The sequence below is a fragment of the Tachysurus vachellii genome, chromosome 3 (genome assembly GCF_030014155.1).
Source record: "Tachysurus vachellii isolate PV-2020 chromosome 3, HZAU_Pvac_v1, whole genome shotgun sequence".
Lineage (NCBI taxonomy): Eukaryota > Metazoa > Chordata > Actinopteri > Siluriformes > Bagridae > Tachysurus > Tachysurus vachellii.
The window spans coordinates 16,507,748-16,531,106 of NC_083462.1; the positions used below are offsets into that span (position 1 = coordinate 16,507,748).

The 23,359-nt window shown below is 40.2% G+C and overlaps 1 protein-coding gene and 1 pseudogene across 1 annotated transcript; both read right to left on the reverse strand.

The window, feature by feature from the left end:
• Positions 1-918: 918 nt before the first annotated feature.
• Positions 919-17,942, reverse strand: ilvbl (ilvB (bacterial acetolactate synthase)-like). The gene is made up of 15 exons (XM_060866018.1): positions 17,688-17,942; positions 14,264-14,465; positions 13,676-13,803; positions 9,437-9,575; positions 9,233-9,344; positions 9,024-9,123; positions 5,609-5,706; positions 5,323-5,459; positions 5,095-5,229; positions 3,729-3,843; positions 3,448-3,617; positions 2,844-2,914; positions 2,651-2,722; positions 2,371-2,476; positions 919-1,598 (listed from the first exon to the last, which is right to left on the reverse strand). Exons 1-15 carry the CDS (start codon positions 17,787-17,789, stop codon positions 1,420-1,422), a joined length of 1,866 nt encoding a protein of 621 aa, XP_060722001.1. The 5' UTR covers positions 17,790-17,942; the 3' UTR covers positions 919-1,419.
• Positions 17,943-18,222: 280 nt separating this feature from the next.
• Positions 18,223-21,477, reverse strand: LOC132842990 (gastrula zinc finger protein XlCGF49.1-like; annotated as a pseudogene).
• Positions 21,478-23,359: the final 1,882 nt, after the last annotated feature.

A 23,359-nucleotide genomic window follows, 5' to 3' on the forward strand; every position in this document is an offset into this window, starting at 1 on the left:
AAACATCTGTAAACTCACACCGCTGTAGAACATCTGTAAACTCACACCGCTGTAGAACATCTGTAAACTCACACCGCTGTAGAACATCTGTAAACTCACAGAGCTGAAGAACATCTGTAAACTCTCACCGCTGTAGAACATCTGTAAACTCTCACCGCTGTAGAACATCTGTAAACTCACACGCTGTAGAACATATGTAAACTCACACGCTGTAGAACATCTGTAAACTCTCACCGCTGTAGAACATCTGTAAACTCACACTGCTGTAGAACATCTGTAAACTCACACCGCTGTATAACATCTGTAAACTCACACCACTGTAAAACATCTGTAAATTCATACAGCGTTTGATGATGATGAGCCTAAAGAGCAAAGATCACAGCGCTAAAATGACGAGTTAATAGCAAAAATATCAACTGTGCCCATGTGGAGATTTAGGACATTAGACAAGTTTCTTTATTCAGAGCAAAGACTTTGCTCAGTCTCTTGTGACTGTTGGCAAGAATGAGGACGAGAGATGAGGATATCTGGTCAATGGGAGTAAGTAAACTGGGCTTATCAAGAATAATTTATGTAATTACAGATTAAATAAAACAAACACATCTGGAAACATCTGGCTGCCAATCAGGGTTCAAAGACTTCAGGTCAGGTTACAGAAGCTACGTTATCATTAACAGTCTTGGATGTTGCAGTGAGCAACGGATCAGAGGAAACTCAAAGGTTTTAGGTTTACGATCATGAAATGATTTTTTTTCTCAGCATGTACGGACGTTTGTTAGGGTGCCAGGATACAGGGGCCTTGCTCAAGGGGCCAATAGCAGCTTGGCAGTGGTGGGTATGAACCTACAACCTTCTGATGATTAATCTAAAGCATTTAACCACTCAACCGTCTCCTGTAACCACAACATCACACACTGCTTCATGGTTCTGAATTATTTATTGTTTTGTTTCACTTCATTTTCACAGCAAGCTTTTCATTACAGATTATTGTACAGTAAATACATGGGAATCATTTTACACAGGGCTCTGGCTGCATTTACTATTTTGGTCAAACATCAAATGTATCAATTAATCCATTATTTTTTTTTTTTATTAACCCCTTTCTGATTAATCAAAACTTAATTATTATATTACAAATGTGAGATAAAAAAATCTATTATTGACTTATTATTGATTTAAAAACATTTTTTTTGCTTCTAAAGGTCGTAAATCTTTAAGAAATCATTCAAAAAAAGAAATTTAAAAAACACCTAAAAGAAGAACACCCTTAATTATTTTGAAATGATCAACATTAAGAGCAATGCAGATGTTCAGTCTTCGTCTCCTTTAGCTGTGAAGGCTTAATGTGTAATATTTCAACACAAAGCACCAGCAAGTGAAATGTTTTCAGGATTTCAGCCCCGACAGCACACAGGGTCTCTACACAGAAATAGAACCGTCCCTGAAGTTAGTTTTTCCTATCAGCACGTTCAGTAACACTGCCTTGCCTTCTTTACACTCTCTCTGTGCTTCAATAACGATGTCTTTAAGACGCGACTCGTCTTCTCGTCCAACCAGGTAACCTTTACCACCGAAGCCGTCGGCAACGACGTGATAATCTGGAGGGGAAAAAAACACTATCATCTCAGGCCTGTTATCAACACTGTACACTATTGACTGATATTCAATGAAAAGACACTTTGGATGGTGTGAAATCAATCTGATGTGATAAATGTATGTCAGCAGAGTGTCAGATCAATTCAAATTTATTTGTATAGCACTTTTTACAGAAGACATTGTCTCAAAGCAGCTTTACAGAACATAAACATAGAACAAAAGGTTATTATAAAGAATAATATAAAGATTAATATGATACAAAAATTCAAGATTAATATTAGATATATTTAAATGTGTGTGTATTTATCCCCAAAGAGCAAGTCTGAGGTGACTCAGGTGACTGTGGGGAGGAAAAACTCCCTTAGATGGTAAAGGAAGAAACCTTGAGAGGAACCAGACTCAAAGGGGAACCTCATCTTCATATGGGTGACACTGAAAGTGAAGTGACATACAGCTAAGTACGGTGACTCGTACTCAGAATTCGTTCTCTGCATTTAACCCATCCAAAGTGCACACACACAGCAGTGAACACACATCCCCGGAGCAGTGGGCAGCCATTTATGCTGCGGCACCCGGGGAGCAGTTTGGGGGGGGTTTGATGCCTTGCTCAAGGGCACCTCAGCCGTGGTATTGCCGGCCCGAGACTCAAACCCACAACCTTAGGGTTAGGAGTCAAACTCTCTAACCATTAGGCCACGACTCCTCTTTAGTATTGCAGATTAATGTCTCTGTGCACAGTATTTAGTAGATATTTTAGTGAACATGAAGCAGTACCTGTAAATGAAAGGCCACAGGCTACATTGCTGCCCAGTAGAGGAACCTGTTCCCTGGAGATCTGACTCCAACAAGCATCATTTCCCACTAGTGCAATTACAGGAGTCTGGCAAAAGAGTGGAACAAGTCAGTGTAATATCTTGGGATTAATTAATAAGGTTTAATATTAATAGTCATCAGTGCCACATGTCCATTCATAACAACATCAAGCTTGTCATTTCTTAATGTAATGTTATTACACATTGGCTTTATTTGGTAACCCTGACATTTGATGTTATACCTTGTGTCTTGTAAACGTATCAAATTCCGCCACACTGTAACCTAGAGACCCGTCGCCATAAATAATCCAGACCTGTGAATAAAACAGCGTCACTGTCAAAAAACTCTCTTTCATTTCCAGAAACATCATAAAGAAAAGTACTGAGGAAAGAAATGATCAGTCTGACAGTGAAGGAAACTCTGCTTCATCCTACCTCTGAGTCGGGACGACAGAGCTTTGCTCCCAGGGCGAAACCTCCACCAACACCAAGAGTCCCAAAAGCTCCTGTACAGAGCAGAAGTCCATGAGAACAGAAGACATGACACACAGAACACTACAGACAAAGTGTAGCTGTCTGAATCTGTAAATAAGAACTAAAATAAGATCAGAACTTTTGTTAAAATCAGGTTTTAGACGTGTTAAGGTCTGTTATATTGTCCATAACAAGAGGAGCAGGACCACATTATTATTATTCTACCAAAGCATTATTTTTTCTATGAAGTTCATAAATATTTTACTGTTAAAAATATATTTTAAGCCTTCTTGTTCTCTATTTTATTAACCCACAGTATTTTCTGATGCCCCCAGCAGGGTCTGCATTGGGACGCTGTGCTGTTAGCTCTAGATGTGGAAGTGGTTGTGCACCATCTGTCCAGATGTGTATGTGTGTATGTGTGAGTGTGTGAGTGAGTGTGTGGCTGTGTCTGTGAGTGTGTGTGCGTGCAAGTGTGTGCGTGAGTGTGTGTGAGTGAGTGTCTGTGTGTGTACGTGTGTGTGTGTGTGTGTGTGTCTGTGTGTGTGACTTTGATGGTTCTGACCTGGGTCCAGCCAGCACAGGGGTCCTCGTGGTCTCATTATGTAAGCAGCACTGCCTACAAAGTCTCCTCCATCTGCAACCATGATACTGTCTTCAGCCAGCAGCTCGTCCACACAGTGCAGGACACTCAGAGGGTTCAGATGCCTCTCTATCTTCTCACTTGCTTTGACTCTACAAGAGTAAATCATTACACTGTCAAAAAAACTCTCTCAGTTTGCAGAAGTGAACAGAAAACACACAAAATGTCCACAACATTAACGTCCCACAAAAGAGAGACTCAACCTGTTTGTCTTCTCTTTAGCGTCGCCCCGCTCCTTCAGGCTCCGAACCCATTCCTCAGGACATCTGTGTCCCACCAAACCTTTAGACAGCTGCAGCAAGAAGGAACCAACGTCACCTGAAACGGTTCCACAATTATATTGTTAACGTCACTTATCTATCACAGGAGGCGTCTTTACACTGTATCTACATCTGGGTCTTATCTTATCACCCGGAATGGTTTCTAACCCTCTGCCCTGCAGAACAGGGTGGGGTCTCTTTACCTGCAAGTGTTCTTATAATGTCTGTTGTTTTTTAAAAAACTGTGTGATTCAGGAACAGTGACACACTTACATATGTCACTAATTAAATTAATACTTTTAATTATAAAATAAATTGCAAGAAAACATACTTTGAGTGGGATGAAGGTTCATCATACAGCACCCCACACACACACATGCACACGCACACGCATACACAAACACACACACACACACACACAGAGACACACACACAGAGAGAGAAACACACAAACACGTTGTCTAATGTACAGTTTAGTGTAGTGTTTTCAAGGGCGTAAGTTTGATTTTGACATTGGTGGGGACATAATGTATTTGACATTGGTGGGGACAACATTCCCCGTATTTTGTGCATAAAACTGTTGTTATAAGAATACTTTCTTACTCACATACCAGTAGCCTGCATAATCACGTTGCATATTGCTTCATACAATGGAATATAGCTGCAGCCAACCTCAACACATTAGCGAGAAAGACAAAGCCAATCAAACAGCGACGTGGGTTAGAGAATCAGGACTCAAAAAAGGCAAAGGCCAATCCTTTTAGAGAGGTGAGTTACGATTCATTGCAGGGGGTAGATCTGTTAACCGTTTGTGTTCCACAAGTTGCATTATTTTTTTCAGAATCTTATTTAATGATTCCTGGATAAATGTTAAATGAAATAAGTAAAAAAGCACAAGACACAGACGGACATCAGTGGTTATGTATAAATAAATATATATAGGCTTGGTCGAATTATTGCTAGGGACAATTGAGTGTTCCCTGGATATTGGCAGGGACATGTCCCTACCGTCCCTACCCAAATCGACGCCCTTGAGTGTTTTGTACAGTACTCCGTAGAAGCATTACACATTAATTAGAATGATAGTGAAGACCATGCTGTGCTATAAGAGGTGCTTAAACACTTATGTAACTGTAGCTAGACATTAAGGAACCAGAAACACTAAGCTATTGGTATAAAATCGTTGCTGATTTTTGTGTGTGCATCCTAATGTCCAGTGAGTTCTGGCAAAAACTAGGACTGTGTAATCGTATCATTTATATCAAACAGCATCATGTGCCATCTGCGGCGTCGTCATTTCCGTCCTCACCCTGAGCAGCCACTGTGGGCTTCCAGAACAAGTCAGAGTTCTTCAGTAGCTGAGTCTTGTCCCGGTTGACTGCAATAATTTTACTGCGTCTGTTCAGGACCCTGCCGTAACTCAGTCTAAAGTCACACACCGTGCCTGTTAAATAAAACCACAGTAAACATCCCAGACACCTCGTCAACAGCTGTAATACATCTGGAGAAACCTGGGAATGTTATTATTGTTCCTTACCTGCCAGCAGCACCAAATCTGCCTCTTTAAGTGCGTCTCTTCTGTTCTGTCGGATATGCAGAGGGCTGTCCTTACCCAGCATCCCTCTGGACATCCCACCAAGGAAGCAGGGAATCCCTAAAGACTCCAGAGCTTTACTGGATCAGGACCGAAACAGAAATAGTTAGCATGTTTGTACAGTGAAAGAGCAGAATGGACCATAATATGGACTGAATTGAAAGGAAACATTAGTTGGTGGTGCAGTTGTTTAATCACTGTAAATCAAATAAATGACAAACAAATCTACCGGACAGCTGTGACAGGTGTTGGAGGAAGCGTCGCCTGGCTGCCCAACACGATCACAGGCTTCTTAGCTCGGCTTATCAGCTCTATACACCTTTGCACCTGGACGTGAGACAAAAGTCATAACGTGTTTGGTGTGATGTCTGACATGCAGGTAAAAGGTTCCTGATTTCGGTCTCTTTAAACACCTGCCGAATCACAGCTTGCACTTTCAAAGCCTTTTATAATGCAGGATATGCCGAGAAACAAAAAACTGACACCAGAAACCAGACACCAGGACCAGAAAACAGGATCAGCTGGAAGTCTTCACATCACTATAGTGACAAGCGTTATACACTGAGCCCCTGCCGCACTGCATGGGTTCACATTTATAAACTCTACATTACTTTCAGCTCTCTTACATACAGATAGGAATATTAACAGAAGCTCCACAGGCTTCTTCCACCGCATGTGATGTCAGATTGTTAAAGATTTCTTCATTTTCTTTTTCAAAGGATTTGTGCGTCTTTAGCTCCATCCTTGTTTGTACAATGGTGTGAAAAAGTGTTTGCCCCTTCCTGATTTTTTTTTTGCACGTTTGTCACTTATTTAATTTTTTATTATTAATATTAAAGGAAAACAATCCAAACCCATATGGCCCTGTGTGAAAAAGTGTCCCCATCCAGTGAACCACAGTGAGTGCCATCATCCGCAAATGGCCAAAACATGGAAAAGTGGTGAACCTTCCCAGGAGTCGCCGGCTGACAAAATTACCCCAAGAGCAGCGACGACGCATCCAAGATGTCACAAAAGACCCCACAACAACATCCAAAGAACTGCCTCACTTGCCTCAGTTAAGGTCAGTGTTCATGACTCCACCATAAGAAAGAGACTGGGCTAAAATGGCCTGCATGGCAGAGTTCCAAGACTAAAACTGCTGCTGAGCAAAAATAACATAAAGCTCGTCTCAGATTTGGCAGAAAACATCTTGATGATCCCCAAGACTTTTGGGAAAATACTCTGTGGACTGATCAGACAAAAGCTGAACTTTTTGGAAGGTTTGTGTCCCATTACATCTGGTGTAAAAGTAACACTGCATGTCAGAAACAGAACATCATACCAACAGTAAAACATGGTGGTGGTGGTAGTGTGATGGTCTGGGGCTGTTTTGCTGCTTCAGGACCAGGAAGACTTGCTGTGATAAACGGAACCATGAATTCTGCTGTCTACCAAAAAATCCTGAAGGACAATGTGTGGTCATCTGTTCGTGACCTCAAGCTGAAGTGAACTTGGGTTCTGCAGCAGGACAATGATCCAAAACACACCAGCAAGTCCACCTCTGAATGGCTGAAGAAAAACAAAATGAAGACTTTGGAGCGGCCGAGTCAAAGTCCTGACCTGAATCCTATTGAGATACTGTGGCAGGACCTTAAAAAGGTGGTTCATGCTCGAAAACCCTCCAATTACAACAATTCTACAAAGATGAGTGGACCAAAATTCCCCACAGCGCTGTAACAGACTCACTGCAAGTTATCACAAATGCTTGATTGCAGTTCTTGCTGCTAAGGGAGGACCAATCAGTTATTAGGTTTAGGGGGCAAATACTTTTTCACACAGGGCCATGTAGGTTTGGATTTTGTTTTCCCTTAATAATAAAAACCTTCATTTAAAAACTACATGTTGTGTTTACTTCTGTTATCTTTGACTAATATTTAAATTTGTTTGCAGCACAACAAACACATACTGTAAGGTCGTGTACTGTAGGGTGGTGTACTGTAGGGTGGTGTACTGTAGGGTGTATACTGTAAGGTAGTGTACTTTAGCGTGGTGTACTGTAAGGTGGTGTATTGTAGGGTGGTGTACTGTAGGGTGGTGTACTGTAAGGTGTATAATGTAGGGTGGTGTACTATAGGGTGGTGTACTGTAGGGTGGTATTCTGTAAGGTGGTGTACTGTAAGGTGTGTACTGTAGGGTGGGGTACTGTAAGGTGGTGTACTGTAAGGGGTGTACTGTAGGGTGGTGTACTGTAAGGGGTGTACTGTAGGGTGGTGTACTGTAGGGTGTATTCTGTAGGGTGTATACTGTAGGGTGGTGTACTGTAAGGTGTATACTGTAGGGTGGTGTACTGTAAGGTGGTGTACTGTAGGGGTGTGTACTGTAAGGTGTATACTGTAGGGTGGTGTTCTGTAGGGTGGTGTACTGCAAGGTGGTGTACTGTAAGGTGTACACTGTAGGGTGGTGTACTGTAAGATGTGTACTGTAGGGTGGTGTACTGTAATGTGTATACTGTAGGGTGTATTCTGTAGGGTGGTGTACTGTAAGATGGTGTACTGTAGGGTGGTGTACTGTAGGGTGTATACTGTAAGGTGGTGTACTGTAAGGTGGTGTACTGTAATGTGTATACTGTAGGGTGGTGTACTGTAGGGTGGTGTACTGTAATGTGTATACTGTAGGGTGGTGTACTGTAAGGTGGTGTACTGTAATGTGTATACTGTAAAGTGGTGTACTGTAGGGTGGTGTACTGTAGGGTGGTGTACTGTAATGTGTATACTGTAGGGTGTATACTGTAAGGTGGTGTACTGTAGGGTGTATACTGTAGGGTGGTATACTGTAAGGTGGTGTACTGTAGGGTGGTGTACTGTAAGGTGGTGTACTGTAAGGTGGTGTACTGTAGGGTGTATACTGTAAGGTGGTGTACTGTAAGGTGGTGTACTGTGATGTGGTGTACTGTAGGGTGTATACTGTAAGGTGGTGTACTGTAGGGTGTATACTGTAAGGTGGTGTACTGTAAGGTGGTGTACTATAGGGTGGTGTACTGTAGGGTGTATACTGTAAGGTGGTGTACTGTAAGGTGGTGTACTGTAGGGTGGTGTACTGTAGTGTGGTGTACTGTAAGGTGGTGTACTGTAGGGTGGTGTACTGTAGGGTGTATACTGTAAGGTGGTGTACTGTAGTGTGGTGTACTGTAAGGTGGTGTACTGTAGGGTGGTGTACTGTAGGGTGTATACTGTAAGGTGGTGTACTGTAGGGTGGTGTACTGTAGGGTGGTGTACTGTGATGTGGTGTACTGTAGGGTGTATACTGTAAGGTGGTGTACTGTAGGGTGTATACTGTAAGGTGGTGTACTGTAAGGTGGTGTACTGTAGGGTGGTGTACTGTAGGGTGTATACTGTAAGGTGGTGTACTGTAAGGTGGTGTACTGTAGGGTGGTGTACTGTAGGGTGGTGTACTGTAGGGTGTATACTGTAAGGTGGTGTACTGTAGGGTGGTGTACTGTAGGGTGGTGTACTGCACACTTCACAGGTACAAGCTGCAGTATATTGTCCCAAGACATTCTTTTGAAAATTTCACATACATGATCATAATAAGAGAAAAACAATAAATGCTGCATTAACATCAACAGAATTATAGAGACTGTAGATAACTGTATGAAGTCGCACCTCCTGGTCTGTAGCTTTAGGTATGTACACAGGCAGAGGAGAGATGTCTCGCACTTCCCACGCTCCAGCGAAAAGGTTAGTTAGATGATTGTGAAGGTACCTGTGAGGAGGACAAACAGCACTCAGGATTCATTCAGGTTTGTGTTAAACAACACATCCGACTGTATGATCAGTTCTGCAGTCTAACGTGTTAGCGTGTGTTTTCATACCATGCAATAATATTTCCCATGATTCCTTTAGGAGAGCTTTTAGGAGAAAACTCTTTCTCTACCAGATGATAGGGATAAAGAGTGTCTATGGGGAACTCGATAAAAACAGGACCTGAAAAACAAACAGAACCAAAGTACAAACGGTCATGAAAGGGTTCAGGGTGTGGCATCCTGTAGTGAAGAATATTAACTGTTGCTGTGGACCTGGTGTGTCGGACTGAGCCACGGCCAGAGCTCTTCTCACAGTGGGCACAATCTCCCTCACACTCCGCACCGACACACACAACTTGCAGAGTGGCTTGAAGAGGGACATCTGATCAATGTCCTGCAAAGCTCCTCGACCCTACACACACACAAACACACACAAACACACAGACACACACAGACACACACACAGACACACACACAGACACACACACAGACACACACAGACACACACAGACACACACAGACACACACACACAGACACACAGACACACAGACACACAGACACACAGACACACACACACACAAACAGATTCTATTTTTCCTAATATTTATAGCTTCATGTGTAAAGAACATAAATCTTTTGGTGGTCAAGAGCAAAATTACAGGAACAATTAATAACTAAACTAAATAACACTTAATATTAAGTTGTATTGCTTGCACATTGACATCAAACTGTTTTCCAGGATATAAAATGCTGAAGGTTCAGGTCTGCTGACTGACTTAAATCCCTCCCTCTTTCCCCCAATGAAGTCCTGTGTTGTGATTCAGTGTGTTCTGGATCGCTGTGTTGCTGCATGATGAAGCTCCTCCTGATTAAATGTGATGCATTTCTCTGTAAATCTGCTACCATCATGAGCTACATCATCAATACAGATTAGTGAGTGTGTTCCAGAAGACCAGGCCATGAAACCAGTACCACCACCACCATGCTTCACACACCAGCTCGTATGTTTTGCATCATGAACTGTTTCTTTCTTCCTCCACACTTTCATCTTTCTATCTATACTTCAGAACTTTTGTAGCTCATCTCTGGACTTCTGATGAGTGCTCATGTTGATGAAGGTCAACAGGTTGTTGGTGATGTCATTGCCGGTTGTTTAGAACTTTTTCTTCACAGTTCTCACGTTTCGCTCATCAGCTGCTGTTGTTTTACTTGGTTAACCTGTTTGGTGTGTGTGTGGTGGTTCTTTTTCAAAACATTTCTATTTGCTGTATCGTCGATGCCAGAGGTGGGTAGTAACGAGTTACATTTACTTGAGTAAGTTTTTGAAAAAATTATACTTCTAGGAGTAGTTTTAAACCACTATACTTTTTACTTTTACTTGAGTAGATTTGCGAAGAAGAAACTGTACTCTTACTCTGCTACATTAGGCTACAATGATCTCGTTACTTTTCTTTTTACCTCTTTGGTATTCTACGCATCAATTTTAATGTTTAATTTTGACAGATAGAGAAACTTCCGCTAAGGCTCTACCACGTGACTGTTTCACCAATCAAAAGTAGTTGTGCAGTCTCGTAACGTTACCATACTCAACCTCAGCGGCGGGACGGGTTAGTTAGCAACACAAACATGTCAGAATCAACCGTCGGCAATGCAGACACAAACGAGGAGGAAAACCCGCACCCCTGGCCTCATATTGAAAGCATGTTTACCTTAGTAAAAGTGCGAGAGAGCAGCTACATTATGAGGTGTCTTCTGTGTCTGCCAGATGTTTGTCTTTTAGGTTACATATGACAGAGCTCTCAAGTCCTCACCGTGAGACACGCATTTCAGTCAGTTCACTATGGGGTCAGAATTGTTTCGTTATTCTGAATAAATATACTATGATCCACAAATAAATAAAAAGAGTTTCACAAATATTTTTTAAATCAACAAATGCACAATAAGCAAACCGTAAATATATGTTACACATTTCACAAAAAGAAATGAAATTCACAAATAAATAAAATGGGATTTGCAAATAAAAAAAATATTTATAAATATATATTTAATTGTATTTATTTGTGAATGGATTCCTGCTCATTTGTGGATTGCGTTCTGTGCATTTGTGGATTTGAAACATTTCCAACGTCAAGACGTGCACAAGAATCCACAAATAGGTGGACTCCGCCCACCGTCTACTCCAGCCAATCGGACAACGGTCTCGTGGCGCTGACCAATCGTGGCACGGTCTACCTCCAACCAATCACGTTCTGATTTATTCGCTCTGAGGTTGTTCTTCAATGTGGTGTCTAGTTTGCACTCGGTTTTTTTCATCCAGTACGAGTCTCTTGTTCTATTTTGTGTGCCCTTTCACATGTATTTAGTCTCATGATTTTTTTTTACTTTGCATTTTTCTCATACTGATGCTTTCACTTGCACGTACATGACTTAGCCCTGTGTGCCATCGTTCTACGTTATATAAAGCATTATGGTCGTGAAGAAATGACATTTTATTCTAATGTATACAAGCTGTATAGAGGAATTATGATACCTTGAATGATGAAACCTAAGAGTTATTGTAAGCATAATGCATCCTGCTTCCACACAGTACATTTTCAATCAGCAAAATGTGAGCCATGTTTACAGGTGTACAGTGAGTTGACACTGAATGCTATTTCACATGAAACTTCTGTTTCTAAATGACCTGCACTTGACCGATTAGTAAGAATAGCATGCATGTTATCTCTATCAGGAGTTTACAATATTTGTCTGTTCATCTCTGTTTCTGGGCTTTTTATTTTTATTTTTTAGTATTTCACATACAGTAGATAATGTCATGATTTCGAGTCATGCGATTGCGAGTAAATCAGAACGTGATTGGTTGGAGGTAGACCGTGCCACGATTGTTCAGCGCCACAAGACCGTTGTCCGATTGGCTGGAGTAGACGGTGGGCGGAGTCTACCTATTTGTGGATTCTTGTGCACGTCTTGACGTTGGAAATGTTTCAAATCCACAAATGCACAGAACGCAATCCACAAATGCGTGCAGTGATTCACAATTGCACAGAACGCGATTCACAAATGAGCAGGAAGCCATTCACAAATAAATACAATTAAATATATATTTATAAATATTTTTTTATTTGCAAATCCCATTTTATTTATTTGTGAATTTCATTTCTTTTTGTGAAATGTGTAACATATATTTACAATTTGCTTATTGTGCATTTGTTGATTTAAAAAATATTTGTGAAACTCTTTATATTTATTTGTGGATCATAGTATATTTATTCAGAATAACGAAACAATTCTGACCCCATAGTTCACACCTTGTATTTCTTACGCTGAGAAGTAAGGGAGACCTTTTTCTGCTATATACTATTGAATTAATGGACGAGGCGCAGGCATACAGTACACAGAGCAATTTTGTCGAGTTCAGCTGTTTCGAGTTTTTTATGTGCTCAACTTTACTCAGCGCCGAACACACATATTTAAAGGGATAGTTCACTCAAAATGAAAATTCTGTCATCATTTACTCACTCTCATGTTGTTACAAACCTGTATAAATTTCTTTGTTCTGATGAACATGAAGGAAGATATTTTGAGAAACAAAAACAGCTTTGCAACCAGAAGCTTTAGCTTACCTGAAACTAAGGAAAGTACTAGAGGCTTCCTGAAATTAATTAAAGGAGATGTATTTCATTATTATTGCCCTTTCATCAAGGCATCAAATGTGCAACAATCACAACACAAAAGAAGTGAAATGTGTGTGTGTGTTTCCTTCTGTTGTTCTGTCACTGGAGACACACACACAGTTTATGAGAATTTATGGGCTGCCTCGTTCTAGCTCTGCCTGGTAAAAAAGTATAAAGGTTTGGAAATTTGTGTTACTTGTGCATATTTATTTTTTATTTATTATTATTTTATTTATTAAGTACTTGAATTTACCTGAATTATTTTAATTTAAGCTATTTTGTAATTAATTAATTTTAATTTATTTTATTGATTGGATGAGCCATAATTTGCCTAAAGATTATTTTGTATTTTTGTCTGTCTGATTGTTGTCATGTTAAAAAATAAACCAGAGGTTACTCAACAGTTACTCAGTACTTGAGTAGTTTTTTCACCAAGTACTTTTTTACTCTTATTCAAGTAATTATTTGGATGTCTACTTTTTACTTTTACTTGAGTCATATTATTCTGAAGTAACAGTACTTTTACTTGAGTACAATTTTTGGCACAAGTACAGGTTACAGCTGGGACTCAACCAAAGCACAGACAATCGTATCTAATAAATGTTTAGACAATCTTACAGGGCATTCTGGGTAACAAAAAACACCCGTCAGTGACATGCTTCAGTACTTCTGCTGCCCAAGATCCTTCAGATGGGTTTGTACCATTATTACTCTGTTCAATATTATGTCTCATGTCAGTGATGTGGTTTCTGTTAACATTTTTCATGTTTGTGAGTTTCTTTTCTATGCTGTTACATTAATGCTAAACATACATTTAACAGATTGTTAATGTCTGACCTGCAGCAGGGTGGCAGCAGCTCCACCCATCAAAAGAAGAGGGGATTCGGCCATCTGAGCGTTCTTCACCGCAGTAACCGTGTTGGTAAGCCCTGGTCCTGCCGTTACCACAGCCACACCTACTGTACCTGCGTGGGGCAAATTCCCAGTAGAAAGGGCATTATTTACATACTGAAACTTCACTCAGGCATTCGCATTCAACTGGAATGTAGACGTTGTTTTAGATTCTGGGTCAGATTACACTTCCAGACTGGAATATCGTGCTGTTGCTCTATAAAGGGGTATAGAAAAAATATATTCTGGTGATTTATATTCTGAAAGAACATCAAGTCACCAGAACACACGACTGTAATTAGACTGCAATCATATACGCAATGGCTTACAAATATTCCCTCACCCATGAATGAATGAGAATTCCAGGTGACAAATCCACACAAAATAACCCAGAATAAGTGGAGCGTAAGATCAACAGCTTATAAAACAATATCTATTCATCCCGTTTACTGTAAAACCCCTAAAGTCTGCGGTAAAGTGATGTGGTTACAGCATCACACTTTCAGCTTGCTAATGAAACAAGGCTCAGTTTACCTGAGAGTCTTGCCACTGCATCAGCAGCAAACACAGCTGTGGCTTCGTGACGAGTGTCTATGATACGGATCCCCAGTTTCTCACATGCCACCAGGATAGGAGAGATGTGTCCTCCAACCAGCGTGAACACGAACTTGATGCCATGAGCCTGAAGCACCTCTGCCACGCTCTCGCCTCCCTGCCGAGGACTCTTCCTGTCCGTCTGAGAAGAGTTGTTTGAGTTCAATCAACAGCAAACAAAGACATTGAGACATAACATATAACGTCATATTTTTATACGTTACATATTAATTTAGGTTTTTTATTTTGGACAGGTGGTGGAAAAAATAAAAAACCTACAGTATGAACAACTATGTGGCAATGAAATGTCCAAATAGTTGATTTTTGGTCTTACTGTTAGCTCTTAGGTTAAAAAGCAGAAATATTATGGCTTTATCTACTACCTGCCTAAGGACTGATGAAGCTGCAGTCCTTCATAGTGTTTAATTAGATTTTATTAAGGCCAATTTGATCTCTTTACTGTTGCAGTAAATTCTGTATTTTACAGTCCTGCTGATGATCATTAGTTGGACTACAAGAAGAGACAGGAAGAACAGCATGCCCCAGTTCACATGAACAGAACAAGAGTTTGCAGATTTAAATTCCTTCGTGTCTATATTACTAATGACCACAAATGGTCTGTCCACACTCACACAGTGATAAGAACAGCCCTGAGAGCCCTGAGTCCATCTGGGACATCATGAAGAAGACAAACTGGTTTGTAATGGCAGTGAACTCACAGTGTTAATAGTTGCACCATTGAGAACATTTACATTTACAGCATTTATCCAGAGTGACATTTTTTTATTTCAGTTTATACACCTGAGCAATTGAGGGTTAAGGGCCTTGCTCAGGGGCCCTGCAGTGGCAACTTGGTGGACCTAGGATTCAAACCAATGACCTTCTGATCAGTAGTCGAACACCTTAACCACTGAGCTCCCACATGTTTAATGGCTGCATCACAGCCTGGTAGAGCTGCTCTGTTCTGACAGTGAACACTTGGACCTACAGAGAGTGGTGAGATCACCTGAGATCATCGTCAGTAGGAACCAGACCTCTGTACACTACATTTATCTGAAACAGTGTCTGAGGACAGCCTCAAAGGGATCATCCACACAAAATCAGATTCAAAAACAATGACTTTCCCCAAAGCTATCAGACTTGAGCGGTCAGTGATCACATAATTTTGTCATAATGTATATACACAGTCTGGTCTTATATATTGAAGGCTTTGGGCTGTGAATCATCTCTCACTCAGACTCAGACAGCTTAAGGTGGGAAAAGGAAGCTGCATTCAAGAGTCTGGACAGAACTAGGTCTAAAGAGCTTAAGTACAATGCAGTTTAGCGATGCAGTGCGAGAAGTCAGCCAGTGAATCTGCTTCCGTCTGGAAGGGGCTCAGACAAATTACTAACTGTAAACCCAAAGCCCCACACTCTGCTAACCACTTGTTTGAGAAGGTGTTGAAAGCTGGTGTCATCATTACTCTCAGTGACACCAGCTTTCAACACCTTCTCAAGCCCATCAGCCTGACCAACCCCAACATAGCAGAGAGGCAATTAATAAACTACCCCACCACTGTTCAGATACATTCAGAATCAGAATCAGGTTTATTGGCCAAGTGTGTTGATGTTGACACACAAGGAATTTGGTTCCAGCTGTTTGTGACTCTCAAAAGTACAAACAGCAAAAGACAAAAAGAAGAATACAGACGATGTGAGACAATATAGACAGTATGAGTATTAAATATGAATACAGAATATATGACTGATCAGTTATGTACATAAAGTGTGAGCAGTGCATGGTAGTGCAAATAAATTGTTCTGTGAGATTATGTGAGCAGTGAGATTCTGTTTACGAATCTGACCGTTATACTGCACCTTCCTTCCTCACACTGATCCACTATTTTATATCTGCACTAATGTACAGATCATTTTATTTCAGTTGTAATATGCACTATGGAGCTATTTTGTGGACAATAATTAAAAGGAATAACACATTTTATTTGCAATTATATTTATATTATACTTTATATTGCAATTACATTTCCTATTTGTCGTTGTAAAAACGTGACATAATTCAAACACAAATGCAAACTGTTTGCGTGTCCGTTTACGCGACAGCACAACGTGCGACTAATGTCAAATGAAAAAAAAGCAAAGTCTGTGTGCAATTAAATTTCCCGTCTTTCCAGTTATGACCTGCTGTATTTTAATCTCAATACTAATTGCCCATTTGGGATTTCACTTCAGTTCCTTCTCTACTCATTACCTCTTACTGAAAAACCATATCATTTTAGACAGGTTAAGTGAGTTAACTTAACAAATAGCAACATTAATAAATTTGTTTTTGTTCAGTGAAGTGAATGAAAGGCTTTCTGTCTGTATTTTGAGACGTCTGTTCATTTAGCATTTAGCTCAGGAGTTATTGACTCGGGAAACTCCAATCTGTGAATATGCGGCCAACTTTACTTAAGACGCCGAGGCACTTTTTTCCTTCTCGATAGGTGAGTAACGTTGGTTTTGCTTTGTTACACAGAACTAATATATGCCATCCGTTGCATGATTATGCTTGTGTGTCATTTTTGCTTGTTTGTTTATCTGCAATCGTATTGTTCTTCCCTTCAGCTATGATAAAGACACATTTCTTTCCATTAGTTGCCTGGGTTACGTATGTATGTGTGGGCGGAGCTATCAATACAGGGGTGGGACCCATTTGGGTTAGGGGCGTGTTTGTTTTGGTGATTTTATATGTCAACATTGGCTTTCAAACATCGGAGACCCCACCTTTAAGTTTAGAGTCAGGATCTGAACACAAAGCCAGAGGAAGTGAAACAAACAATATGGGGAATTAATAGTGAGATTAAAACGCGCGGGACAAGAAATTAAACTCCACATGAATTTGTTTGGTCACTTTGTGTTAGAGATTTTTACAACAAGTAGGAAACACAATTATACTGATATAATTATAATATAAATAGCGTTTACATTTCCTTTAATATTGCCTGATAAATCGCTCCATAATTCACCAACACACCAAACAAAGTGCTGTTATTTGTCTGGACATTTCAGTGTCATAATAATATAATAATCATAAATAATAATATACACAAATCTATAACATCCATAACAAGTAAAATATAAATGAAGCTTTATTATTATTATTGTCATTATCATCATTATTATTGTCGTTATTATTACTATCATTATTGTTGTTGTTATTATTATTATTATTATTATTATTATTATTACACTACATTAGTTTTTAAAGTTCGGATTGAATGTGAAAGCTTCAGTCACAATCAGACTGATGACAGTTACAATAATAATAAAGTATAATAAAGTATAATAAATTGTATAAGTGGATTTAGATGTACAGTACATACCTTATGAAGGAGTTGGTAAAATAAACCCAGTTTATAAACAATAAATACAAACAGCAACAGAACCGCAGAGAGACAGAAACACAACACTGTCCCCATGTCCATCTGTAGATGATGATGAAGATGAAGGTGTTACTAGGCTCCAGAAAAGTTCCTTATTGTCCGTTGATCACGTTGCTGCTCTTCATCTTATCTGACACTAATAAACCTTGTGAACTCGTCATAACTCTGATAACTGCGCAGATCTCCAGCATCTCACACAGAGACACATTGTGTTTAAAGGTAACAACAACCCGGTGAAAGGTTAAGGTTGAAACACGAGCGGCGATGTGCGCATGCGCCAGCACTCACGCGGAATCTCGTACAATCTCGCGTTCACAGCGCCACCTGATGGAGCAGTCCGTTCATAACATCATAATAATGGGTCATAAAAACTCACTTTATTTTAGATCTGATATCAAACTCAATGCCAAGGCTGATATTTCTATACATCAACATTTTCCCAGCACTCAAGTGTCACTCATTACAAAACGCTGCACTGATTCTCATTCTGTTTTTCATCATCATCATCATCATCCATCTATACATGACTTCAGGGTATTACAATCTCTTAGTAAAATCCGGTATACAATAGCCATTTAACCCATGTTGGTCACACACACATACACACAAACACACACACAAACACCCACCCACCCACACACAAACACACATACACACACACAATCAGACATACACACACATACTGATTCTGATAAGTGAAACAATACACATTTTCCTGTACACGGGAAAATTTTAATCTATTTGTCATACACTTCAAAATTTATTAATAATATTTAAATACATATTTCAGCAATCAAATTTCTAACTGTATAGATTTAACTCCATACTCCTGTCCTGTGTGAATGATCTGGTGTGCTTCAAGCGTACTATGTCGAGTAAAACTCTTCCCACAATGTAAACAGCAATACGGCTTCTCTCCGGTGTGAACACGTCGGTGTCTCTGGAGATCACTGTGTTGAGTAAAACTCTTCCCACACTCTGAGCAGTCATAAGGCTTCTGTCCGGTGTGAATGTGCCAGTGGGATTTTAGAGTACTCTGTCTAGTAAAACTCTTCCCACACTGAGAGCACTGAAACGGCTTCTCTCCTGTGTGACTAAGCTGGTGTCTTCGGACATCGATCTGTCTGGTAAAACTCTTCCTGCACCGTGAGCAGTGATACAACTTTTCTCCCGTGTGAATGCGTCGGTGTGTTTGGAGATCACGTTGTCGAGAAAAACTCTTGGTGCACTCTGAGCAGTGATACGGCTTCTCACCCGTGTGAAGGACCTGGTGCTCTCTGAGATCTCTCCTCTGAATAAAACATTTTCCACACCATGAACAGTGATGTGGTTTCACCCCGTGTGAATGTATTAGTGTCGTCTGAGATTACTCCGGTCACTAAAACTCTTCCCACACTGTGAGCAGCGATAGACGTCTTTCTCCGATCGCTGATCCGAGCCACCACCTGAATTATTACCCATTTGCTGAATACGGCTGATTATTGTATGAATCTGAGTTTCGTATTTTATTTCACTTGATCTTAAATTCTCTTATTCGTTATTGTGGCATCTTTTGATGTGTTTGTGGAGGTAAATTTGAGATGTACAAGAAAGTGAACACCAGGAGCAGGACAAGACTTGTGCGGCGTCCATTTCTGGAACAGAACAACAAAGACTATTGGAAACATGTCGCAAAAATAGAATACATTTTTTATAATAATAAATTATTATAAAATAAACATATGAGTTGGAGATGGAGAAAATCTGGTGAACACACAAGCAGAGATTTTGGGGGAAGGATTCTAATTGATCCCAACTCAGATCACAAACCTCAGGACTTCTGGTAGTTCCCAGAATATCCAAGTCTACTAAAGGTGTAGAGCGTTTTCTTATTTAGCTCCCAAACTTTGAACAGATAGTGTTCGGACAGACTCAGACACACTTTCCCTGTTTAAATGTACATTAAAAACTCATCTCTTTAGTCAGACGTACACATAATACATCCCATAATACTGTGCAATATTACATCTGACCAAATGCACATTATCATTTAGTGCTTGTTAATATTATGAACAGCAGCTATGTTAATTCCTCTCCACTGCTTCTCTCTTTCTTAAATCACAAGGCATCCAGGAATTGTACCAGCTCTGACTGTCTTCTGTGCCAAAAAGATTTTGGACCTCCACTGAGATGAGGCCGACTCTGTGAGGATCCTGAGGAATCTAGAGATTTACCAGCTCCAGTTAGACTCTGCTATACTAAATAGGAGATGTGAACTCCATGTGGTCTTTTGCATCAATACACATTTATCAGACTGTATATTTATAATCACACCCTCCAGTGTCACCCAGATGAGGATGAGGTTCCCCTTTGAATCTGGTTCCTCTCAAGGTTTCTTCCTTTACCATCTAAGGGAGTTTTTCCTCGCCACAGTCACCTGAGTCACCTCAGACTTGCTCATTGGGGACAAATACATTCATTCATTCATTCATTCATTCATCTTCTACCGCTTATCCGAACTACCTCGGGTCACGGGGAGCCTGTGCCTATCTCAGGCGTCATCGGGCATCAAGGCAGGATACACCCTGGACGGAGTGCCAACCCATCACCCATCACCAACCCACACACACACACTCTCATTCACTCACGCAATCACACACTACGGACAATTTTCCAATCAACCTACCATGCATGTCTTTGGACCGGGGGAGGAAACCGGAGTACCCGGAGGAACCCCCGAGGCACGGGGAGAACATGCAAACTCCACACACACAAGATGGAGGCGGGAATCGAACCCCGACCCTGGAGGTGTGAGGCGAACGTGCTAACCACTAAGCCACCATGCCCCGGGACAAATACAAACACATTTAAATATATCTAATATTAATCTTTGTATAACATTAAAAGTCTTTAATACCCGGTCTTTAATATGTGGGCAAAATTCACTACTGACTTGTGTAAATTTAAAAGCAAACTTTAAAAGGGGTGTCACAAAAACCGTGATACTTAACCCATTGTATTGGGGTAGTGTTCATCCTCAGAAACTTCCTCTTTTACTTGCTTCCTTTGAAATCCTCCATTCAATTGGACTTTGTTCTCCACAGCGTTTGATGTCCCATCACCTGAAATTGTATGTTGTAATGTATGTTTATATTAATCTCAAGTATAGCTGTGAAGACCAATGGGGTTCGGTTTGGAGCACAAGTGCTGAAAATAAAGAGCTACTGAGCTCCAGTCTGGGGTCTAAGCATGGTTTCTGTCAGAGATTCTTCTTCTTCAGGTTCTTCCTTTTTCACATGTGTGTCGTGACTCGATTCACGATTTAACCAGAAATAACATCATTTAAATTTCAATATTTTCATGTAATGTATAAATCTAAAGTAAAACGTGATGTGGTTCACTCACAAATCATTCATTCATTCATTCAATTCTACCGCTTATCCGAACTACCTCGGGTCACGGGGAGCCTGTGCCTATCTCAGGCGTCATAGGGCATCAAGGCAGGATACACCCTGGACGGAGTGCCAACCCATTGCAGGGCACACACACACTCTCATTCACTCACGCAATCACACACTACAGACAATTTAGAGATGCCAATCAACCTACCATGCATGTTTTTGGACCGGGGGAGGAAACCGGAGTACCCGGAGGAAACCTCCGAGGCACGGGGAGAACATGCAAACTCCACACACACAAGGCGGAGGCGGGAATCGAACCCCCAACCCTGGAGGTGTGAGGCGAATGTGCTAACCACTAAGCCACCGTGCCCCCCTACTCACAAATCAAACAAAGTTAAAATATTTTTTTTTTACTAATCAACAGACTGGACTGTAATGTGTCATGTTGACTTACAAATGTATGATTCTTCCTTTTTTAGATCTTTCTGGAGGTCTGTGACGTGTCCCACACACTCGGATGTCTCTACACCAGGAACTGTAAAAGGTTCCATTTGCATACTTCCACAAACCTAAAGACCAAAGAGTAATAATTCATATTAACAAAGACAATCGTTAGTATTTATGTTTGTGCATAAAAACACTACAAACCCTCATTAACATTAACAACAATGACAATTTAATGTTCAGAATGTTTCATCACTGAGGTACCAGGACAGTAAAGGAGCACGATTATGAATAGATAAGGTCAAAGTGTCGTGATTGTCCATCACATTCATGTCCTTGTTGAACATCCAGTTCCTTTGCTGTTATAATGAGCTCAATAATTCTGGAGGTCTTTACACAAAATGTTGGATTGTGGCTGTGGGGGTTTGTGTTCATGGAGGTTTTCTAGAACAGCAAGGTCGGACCTCTGCTGGCTCCATTTAAAGTTCTTGTTAGGAGGTTTAAATGGCCGTGTTTCTGGAAAAGGACACTTAAATTCAGGAGACTAATAAATATGCTAAATTATTCATTGCATTAATCTAAATTAATTTAAATAATCAAACAAAAAAAACAGGCTTTTGTTAATTGTATATTAAAATTCTACACCTAGAAAACTATAATAATAAAATAATGATTTATTTAGCTTAGTTTTGTTTTGTGTTCATATTTTAAACTTTAACATAAAAACAAGTATAATTAAAAAAAATCAATTAGTCAAAATTCCAATTATATATTTAAATATTATGGATATAAAGCTGTGATTTAATACAATAACAAACTGTAATGTTTTGTCCAAGACCGAATTCCAAATCACTTCTCTTTGACTATCTACTGTAGTGCACTACTGTAGTGGAAATTTCTAATCTTAAGATGTTCATAAGGCTTTGTCCTCATGTTACATGTGGAGTGTTGGGTCCTGCTGCGCAGCTGAGCACAATAAATTGTGTAACCTTTTTACTCTTGCTCGTGTCTACCAGTGTTATACTTTATTCTTTAAATCTCTCTAACCTCGGAACTTCCACAACACTACATAGGGTGAATACACAGGGTGAATATTTAGAGTGAACACATAGGGTGAGTACACAGGGTAAATACACTGCACTGTATTCTAGAGCACTTCAAAGGGAGTTCAGAGGCATTTGGGATTCAGCCACTGACTGCTAGCAGAATTCATTCATTCGTCTTCTACCGCTTATCCGAACTACCTCGGGTCACGGGGAGCCTGTGCCTATCTCAGGCGTCAACGGGCTGCTAGCAGAATGTTTTAGCTAAAGAAAAACTTACCTCAGGATTTAAAGCAGAACGCAGTGTACATTCTCAAATACAGACACAATTACAAGCTTTATTTTTAAACCGATTCAATCCAATAGTTTGGAGCCTTGTGATAAATCTTTTCCCATCGAGATGATTAGATCAGTGAGACCTAATCTGTTATCTTCTGTTGTTGTGGATCTTTCAGCCTTGTTAATGTTTACAGCGCCGCCTGCTGGACTATGTATGTATTAGGGAAATATTGCTGATTAGTTTTAACAGAAAGATTTTAAACGTTTTCTATGCTCTAGTTTGTAACCCGAGGTGTGTGGCCTGTCTAACAAAATATAAATATAAACTTGTATACAGGTTCTAATAAATGTGAATGTTTGGACTGAGATTTAAATAGTGTCAGGGTTCCCACGCGTCCTGGAAAACCTGGAAATTCTGGAAAATTAATGACCAATGTTCCAGTCCTGGAAAACACATGGAAAATGA

Bases quoted from the DNA above. Each gene is read 5' to 3' on its own strand.
- ilvbl (XM_060866018.1), bottom strand. From the start codon at position 17,789: ATGGACATGGGGACAGTGTTGTGTTTCTGTCTCTCTGCGGTTCTGTTG. The intron at 9,345-9,436 runs GTCCACAGCAAC...TTTGTTTTTCAG, and splicing joins GGCTCAGTCCGACACACCAG to GTCCTGTTTTTATCGAGTTC. The intron at 9,124-9,232 runs GTATGAAAACAC...TCCTCCTCACAG, and splicing joins ATGGGAAATATTATTGCATG to GTACCTTCACAATCATCTAA.